At 41.1% G+C, this 8860-nt stretch overlaps 1 protein-coding gene across 3 annotated transcripts in view; it reads left to right on the top strand.

Moving 5' to 3' along the window:
* GABRA5 (gamma-aminobutyric acid type A receptor subunit alpha5) overlaps positions 1-7797 on the top strand; it is a 78869-nt gene extending 71072 nt beyond the window's left edge. For all 3 annotated transcript variants that reach the window (XM_019802399.2, XM_002921833.4, XM_034667986.1), the window contains exons 10-11: positions 2311-2522; positions 6522-7797. In XM_019802399.2, the coding sequence (XP_019657958.1) occupies positions 2311-2522; positions 6522-6824 (515 nt within the window). In that variant the 3' untranslated portion in view covers positions 6825-7797. The remainder of the gene's footprint in view (positions 1-2310; positions 2523-6521) is intronic.
* Positions 7798-8860: the final 1063 nt, after the last annotated feature.

The raw sequence follows: 8860 nt of genomic DNA on the forward strand, positions 1-8860 counted from the left end.
ATTACATATCTATATATCATACATACCATCATATTTATCAGGTAGATGATATGAATAAATGGATATTTGCATATGTACATAATGCATATATATTATACATACATATGCACACACACACACACACACACACACGATAAGAATCTAGAACACCATCATTCGATACCCCTAAGACATACATTAGGTTTAGCAATATCTAGTTCCAGAGGTACCTCAGCAGAGCAGACATAGTTGAACATTTAACTCTTACCTTGAAGCTCTGCTTCCTCATATTTGAGTAGCGATACTAAAGGTAGTTTTGCACATCAGTTGTGGTAATGGATGCTGACACATTTCTAAACTATAAGGTACACTTCATGCCTCAGCTGTTACTATTGCAAAGAAGGAAACCATGACCTGCATTTTATGTTACCACTCCCGTGTCTAGGGAGCCTGAGAGCCCAGGGAGTCTCTAAGTGATGGCCCAGGAGTATTTCTGTCAGACCATCTCTCTACCTACATGGCCAGTTTCACTTGCGTTGCTTCATCTAGCTGGAGGAGTGTTTCAGAGGAGTATGGAGGTTGGTTCATGGTCAGGCAGTGCTTCCCCAGTTCTTTAGGGGAATATTAGTAGGTGGGCAGTGAAAAAAAATTAGTTTGGAGAAAGCTGCATGTTAGTTTCTGTTTCTTCTGGGAGATTCCCAATGCACATTGGGATGTTAAAGGACCCAAGAAGTTGCAAAAAGCCCGTTCAAGGTCATGCACAGAACACTTTCCCCCAGCACAATGATTAAGTGGATTTCTAAGAAAAATCAAAGATGCCTACTGATTTTTCACTAAGCATTAATTCCATGCATGGTACCATGCTCAGTGAGCACATATAAATACTTTTGAAGGATGATGACGTTGGATGAAAACTCAGCTGCTGTGACCACCAATGACATGACGTACTTGGTGCTCTACTGATTTCCTAGGGCTCCATAACAAAGTACCATGCCCTGAGTGGCTTAAACAATGGAAATTGTCTCAGTTCTGGAGGCTACAAGCCCATAACCAAGAAGTCAGCAAAGCTGGTTCCTTCTGAGGGCCGTGAGGGAAGGGTCTGTTTCAGGCCTCTCACCTAGCTGGTAGTTCCTTGGCTTGTGGCCAGTAATTCCAGTCTTCACACGCTGTGTGCGTGTCTGTGGTACCAGTCATATTGGATCAGGGCCTGCCCTAACAATCTCATTTTAACTTCATTACTTCCATAAAGGCTGTATTTGCAAGTAAGGTTACATTCTGAAATTCTGGGCTTTAGGACTTCAACATATGAATTTGGGGGAATACAATTCAACCTGTAACAAGTGCATTGCACCCACACCCCAAGCACATAGGTGCACCCTCGTGCAGACAAAAGTGCGATAAGGAAGAAGGCACAGAACATGTGGAAGCTGTGTGGTCTGTGAAGGGTCCTGCAGACCTGGGTCCGAATATGGGTTCTCATTTGCCAGCTAGTGAAATGGGGTGCATTGTTAAGTATTTTTATATCTTTAAGCTTTTTGCCTGTGAATTGGGATAATGACACCCACCCAGAATGTGGCTTAGATCAGTCTGGCACTTATTGGATACTAGAGAGATGGCTCATAATCTGCCAGTCCTGAACATCTCCCTCTGGCCTTGCTGCATGGTCATTGCAGTGTTGCCACAGAAGCCAAGGCAGACAGCTACAGGCACCTCTCACAAGGGCTTTGAGGGGACATTGATCCCTCTTGGATAGAGTGAAGTGCTGAGATCCAGATTGAGACACAGTACTATTGCACTTGGCTCTGCAGTTCCTGGAAGTCTGCAAGTTGAGTTAATCCTTGTAAAAGCAAGTCTGTCTCTTCAGTTTGCCTTGAGCCCAGTACTCACAGGATGCATAGCAAATTTTATTGAAACACCTCACTAGATGCCATGTTAATGTCATTACCAGTTCTCACTTGGGTATTGCCCCATTGCCACAGAGGAATACCACCTATTCAACACATCCTTGTTGGACACGAGCTTTCTGCTGGGCTTGGTTCAGGACAATGGGGATACAAATCATGTGTATATATCAGATCCAGTCCCTACCTTCTTCAGTTTATATTCTAAAGGAAGGAGCCAATTAAGATAAATAAGCAATATTATAAATGCTAGAAGTGTGTTAAGTGGTAGGAAAACAGGAGAGGGAAGGTTCTGTCTGGGGATAAAAGTAACCAGTTCCCTTCCTGTCTTCATCTGTCATGGTCAAGGGTGTTATACTGGGGTCTGGGTGCCAGTACTGATTCCTTTTTCCATTTTCCCTGACTGACCCCCCATCACTGACAACCACAGGGGTGACCACGGTGCTGACCATGACGACCCTCAGCATCAGTGCTCGGAACTCTCTGCCCAAAGTGGCTTATGCGACAGCCATGGACTGGTTCATAGCTGTGTGCTACGCTTTTGTGTTCTCCGCGCTGATCGAGTTTGCTACCGTCAACTATTTCACAAAGAGAGGCTGGGCCTGGGATGGCAAAAAAGCCTCAGAAGCAGCCAAGGTCAAGGTAAATTTACCCCCTTCATTTCCCCCCTTCCTCCATAGAAAATGTGCCTGATATAAAATATCAAACATAAGACAGGTGTTTCTCCTCCCTATCTCCTACCCCCAGTGAAAAAATGACCCCTTTCTTTATGTTCGATGTCCCTGTCAAGTCTTATTGCAACAGGTCCTGTTTCAATTTTGTTTTGAATCATCCGCTTTGATCAAGGAAAAGGTCTGATGTCATATGAATGGCTTGGGCTTGTGTAGACTTAGGCCTATTACTTTTGCTTAAGTACCTCCTGTCTGTTCAGTGATTACTTGTCCAGTTTTGAATTATACATCCTTTTGTTCACTCTTTTGTCACTTCACCAAACAGTAGATCTTCTGCAGGGTGGCTTAAAGGATGCGAGGAGAGCATGTGACCTACTGGAAGGAGCAAAACATACCCAGTTCTACTGAGGAGATGATTTGGTTCCCTTAAATGATGCACAGTGATTGTGGAAAGTATTACTCTGTTCAGAGCAATTAGATGTAGGGTGTTCAGAGGGTGGTTGGTGTCTAAATCTAAGGAATAGTTGAAGAAAAGAGGTTATACAGAATTCCAAGCTGAACCATGTCCTTGGGGAGATGAGAATAACATATATGGAACAGAAAATAAAACAGCACATGATAAACTGCTAATTATAGCAGGTATTAAACAAATAGGCAAAGCCTTTGCTCTGAGAGAAGAGCAGACCAAAGTTATCAGGGTAGACTTGAAGTCAAAATCTGTCCTTGAAAATCAAAAAATCTGTCCATGAGAACTCAGCATGAAGGGAGTCCTGGAAGGTGTTATAGAAGACTGGAATTGTATGGCCTGACCTCCCAACCAGGGCCACAAGCCAGAAATGGCAACCCAGGACACTCTTTTTGTTGAGGACACTCAGCCATGTCTCATTGATGGCCTCATGTTTGCTTTTTGCATGTGACACAGCTATTTCCTTTCCTGTGTAAAGTCAGAGGCTCTGACTTAACGGGACCCATCCGATTCTTCCTACTTCCAAGTACCAGGAGTTCCCTCCCATGACAGAGTTTCAGTCATGGAAAACACATTTCTGAGTCCAGCTTCTCTAGTTGGAGGAACGCCTAGTGGGATCCATGCGGGGCCCTCTCAAGGCAGAAGGGACAGGAGGGCAGGAGGGCCTTGATAAGTAGCAACCTCAGGAGTGGGTGTTTTGGGGGTTTGGGACAGAGTGAGGGAATAAGAGTGAGCTGACCACAGTGGATGATTGGTGGCAACCTGGGACAACATTTGTAGAGGCATACTGGGGATTCTTGACCAAAGCATCTGGACTTGATGATGAAGACCAAAGGAGCCATGGAGGAGGTTTGTGGGGGGAGGAACATGAATGGAATTGGGAGAAAGCACTGTGTTGCCAGAAGTTAAATGATTGCTAAGGGCCTGGGTCTTGGTGGCCATGTGATGGTGGACTAGAGATAGCCAAGTCCGAGTAGGAAAGAAGATGGGAGCCTATTATAGGAATTCAGGCCTCAGGCTCATATCTATGTCTAGGAGGAAGGGACGAATGAAGAGCACCAAAACGTCGGGTTGGCTCACCATCCTTGTCAGCCACCACTTTCACACTTGGCTTTACTGCTGTTACTACTTGCCATAGATCCAGACCTGAAGGAAGAAGGAGAGATGAAGCTAACATGGATTGCCTAGTCCTAGATTAGCACTGATCTTTTAGAATAAGCAGCACACGTCAGTGTCTTGTGCAACTTCAAGACTACATGTTGTTCCCCAGCTGTGGTGCTGGGGATCCCACCCCTTAGGCCTGAAAGGAGCTGTGCAGTTGAAGCATCAGGACATCTAAAGTCATTCAGGCATGCAAGTCACACTGTTAGACATGGATAGTACACATGAATTAGTAAACATAGTATTAGCCTACTCGCATAAACCTACTTTTACTTAGAAGTAGAGAGCTTCGGGGCGCCTGGGTGGCACAGCGGTTGAGCGTCTGACTTCGGCTCAGGGCGTGATCCCAGGGTTATGGGATCGAGCCCCACATCAGGCTCCTCCTCTATGAGCCTGCTTCTTCCTCTCCCACTCCCCCTGCTTGTGTTCCCTCTCTCTCTCTGGCTGTCTCTATCTCTGTCAAATAAATAAAAAATCTTAAAAAAAAAAAAAGAAGAAGTAGAGAGCTTGAAAAATAGACTATGTTCACCATTGTTACATGTTGGGATCTCCAGAGGCAAACTTCAGGTAAGAGTTTGGGGTGCAAGGTATTTTTAAGGATGAACAACAGTGAAAGAACAGATACTATAAAGAGCAACACTCAGTAGAGGAAGAAGTTGAAGTCAACCCTGAAGGAGTAGGAGTTGGAGGATGTCTCCCAGCCACTCTCCTTGCAGCTGGGCAGCAAGTCATCCTGGAAAGCAGACCAGGGCACATCTCCAGGAACACTACAACCATTGTGACTGTGCTGAATCCTGTGCTGCCGCTCATCACCCCAAATAAAACATGCATGACCAGGACAGATTACTATCTTCTCAAGTGTCTGTTCTTTTCTTGGCCACACCAAGAAATAGGAGCCATTCACAGTAATAAATTCATAGTCAGTTTCTTCTGTCAGACCAGTGTGGGTGCACACATGATCACTGGTATATGGAAGAGCTGCAGTATTTATGAAGAGTGGCAGAGAGCGTCCCTACTCTGGCCCAGGACTGTTGTAGCCTATCTCAGCAAGTCTCCAGGTGGTCACCACGCTCTTTGTATCTGGTTCCACGTTTACTCTACCTCTCTCTTCACTTGCTTCCTCTTGCTTCTTGCTCCATGTGTTTCTTTTCTACTCATTATCTTTTCCATAGTTTTAATGGTTGATGTATTTCTTTTAATTTTCTTTCCTGTGTTTTCTCAATTAAATTTTACTTAATGGCACTATATTAATGGAACAGAATTTTGCAAGGTTTTATTACGTACATTTGCAAACTGACAGCAATGTTTAAAAAATCTCACAATGAAAAATCTATTATGAACATTTTACTATGCATGTGTCACTATTATCTGTTTGTCCATCATCTGTCTATCCATGCATTCACTCATCCTCAATCCATCTTATATTCTTATCCATTTCAAAGTAAATTTTAACACCCATCACCGGGTATTAAGGAGGGCATGTATTGCATGGAACACTGGGTGTTATATGCAAACAATGAATCATGGAACATTCATCAAAAACTAATGATGTACTGTATGGTGACTAACATAACATAATAAAAAATTTAAAAAAAAACAAAGTAAATTTTAAAGGACAGTACATTTCCCAGTAAATATATTTATATACATGTAAATTTATGTGTGTCATTAACTAGAGTTCAGTATTTGTTTACAGTTTGATTCTTTCAAAGAAAAATTTGCATAGTGTAACATACACAGATATTAAGGATACATTTGCTGCGTTTTTTTTAATGTTTTTTTATTATATTATGTTAGTCACCATACAGTACATCCCCGGTTTCCGATGTAAAGTTTGATGATTCATTAGTTGCATATAACACCCAGTGCACCAAGCAATACATGCCCTCCTTACTACCCATCACCGGTCTATCCCATTCCCCCACCCCCCTCCCCTCTGAGGCCCTCAGTTTGTTTCTCATAGTCCATAGTCTCGTTTTGATGAACATGTTCACCTGTGTAATGCAAATCCCTATCAAGATAGAGAACATCACGAGCACTCCCAAAAGTTCACCATGCCACTTCCCAATCAACAGAGCCCTTTCCAGTCTCCACCTCAACAAAGACAACTACTGTTCTGATTTTTTTTTTTGGCCATGAATTATTTTGCCTGTTCTATAATTTCTTATTCAAGACTGGCCATGTGGAGTTGTAGGCTTAGAAGTCTGTGGAGAACTGCCCTCCCCAGAGCTAAGCTGATGTTTCTCTATCTCTCTTTTGAGAGATAAACCTTTATAATCTTCAAAAATGAGTTGACAACTGCCTGCAAATGTCATGCCCTTACAATCTTATTATATTTTGCAGAAAAAGGAGCGGGAACTCATACTAAATAAGTCAACAAATGCTTATACTACTGGGAAGATGACCCACCCCCCCAACATTCCAAAGGAACAGACCCCGGCAGGGACCTCAAATGCATCTTCAGCCTCAGTAAAGCCTTCTGAAGAGAAGACTTCGGAAAACAAAAAGACTTACAACAGCATCAGCAAGATTGACAAAATGTCCCGAATTGTATTCCCAGTCTTGTTTGGCACTTTCAACTTAGTTTACTGGGCAACGTATTTGAATAGGGAACCAGTGATTAAAGGGGCTGCCTCTCCAAAATAACCCACCGCATTCCCAAACTCCAAGAGAGCCATACTTCCAGCAGAATGGTACCAAGGAGAGGTTGAGCTCAGAGGGATTTTCCATATTCGGGCACTATCTTTCAGGAAATTTTTGCATGTTTAATAATATGTACAAATAATCTTGCCTTGATGTTTCTATATATAAAGTCAGATGTTTCAAAGACGTCACATTGATAAATAAAGCAAACAACTTTCTAGAAAAACAGGAGACAATGGCTCTGACACTCAGATACTCAGTATCTTACACTGATAGTTTACAAACAAGATAAGTATATTTTTAACTGTTCCAAGTGTTACCTAACAATGTTTTTTATACTTCAAATGTCATTTCATACAAATTTTCCCAGCAAATAAATATTTTAGGAAATGCTCCATGATTATTACTTGACCAACTCTCTTGCAAGAAACAAAGATCACAAAGAGCACATTTTTCATTAAAAAGGAAACTGTGGGCATTTATGTACAAAACTAATTGCCTTTGATAATTCTTACTGTTCTGAAATTAGAAAGTGCTGCATGACCTTACATTAAGAAATAGATTAGGCAAATATTTATGCAGATAAATTTAGTAACAAATATATGGTATGTTAGATTAACAGATAAATTATTTCCCCAAGGAAAAATTTAACTGCTTTAAAAATCTTTTTTTTTTAAAAAAGAAACATTTATTTCCCCCCCACCCACCTCCCCACCCAACTGAATACTGATCAGAGAAAGAAAAGGAAGTGTTAAAACAAAAAGTGATGTGATGACAGTCTTGACGTTTGGCCCATGAATTCACTGGCTGAAACATTGACCACCTCTCGCTGCAGCCAGCGTGTAGTGCTTCAGTGGTGAGAAATTGTAATTGAGTTATTTTCCATTTTATTTCCTTGTACTTATTTCATGATTGACTTATTGCTCTGTTAGCTTTTGTATATGAAACTTAAATGTTCATTAAAAAATAAAAAATGAACCGATCTTGTGGATAAATGTCATTTTTTGAAAAAAAATCCATATTTTGGTGGGCTCATTTCCTAAAAATGACATAAAGAAAACCAATCATGAAATTGCTTGCAAAAAAACTCTTGGTGATTCATGTCTGTTTCAATCTAATTCTCTAGAGTAGGGAAGTAAAGAGAAAGCAATTCCAACCACAGGGTAAAGAAGTAAAACCAGAAATTCATTGCCATCACATATCACATGGGTCTCTACCTGATAGAATCCTACATGAGGGGTTCCCACAATGGGTGCTTGCTTTGGACAAGGTAACTACTCAATCCTTGCTCCTTACTTTTGTTGCTTATGAACAGTGATGCAAAGTACTGCATTTGGACCATCTACCTAGTATTGAAGGAAGTATCCAGGAATGGATAAAATAAACACTTCCTGCCTCCTCTCTGACTCAGTTGGAATTATAAAAGGGGAGTTGTGATGGTTAGCAAACAGTATCAAAATTAGGCCTGCTTAAATTGACTACATAATAGTACATTGTTCTTTAATAGCAATTTACTTCACTGTGTTTGGTAGATAGAGCCGTGGCCATGGCCATGGCCATGGACACACACATAGGCAGATATTCATCAATATCTTTCATCTTGAATAACCATGTACATGCCCCTAACATCCATTCACTGAGAACTCCAAGTATTTATCCTGAAAAGGCTTTTCATGTGATTCACTTATCATATTTAATCAGAGTAGTATGAGAGATCATTTTGTTCTTTAAAAAGATGGGTGCCCATTTTTCATTATCTCTGCCTGGTTTCAGGATATCAAAAGTAGAAAGGTAAAGGTCAACAAAAAGGTGCTCTTAAATCTTTAAACAAGAAGCATTTCTTGATTACAAATGGTGCTATATTTGTAGAATTAATGTGTATGCTTTTCCTTACACCATAGCATAAAATCTGCCATAACAAAAGAAAAACCTAGCTCAGTATGAAGCTTCCATTTTATCGATTGTTTAGTTATAGTCTGCCTATATAGTCTTCACAGTAAAACACTGCATTATAGTTTGGAGAAAAATATACTATAATC

This window comes from Ailuropoda melanoleuca, chromosome 9 (genome assembly GCF_002007445.2).
Source record: "Ailuropoda melanoleuca isolate Jingjing chromosome 9, ASM200744v2, whole genome shotgun sequence".
Classification (NCBI taxonomy): domain Eukaryota; kingdom Metazoa; phylum Chordata; class Mammalia; order Carnivora; family Ursidae; genus Ailuropoda; species Ailuropoda melanoleuca.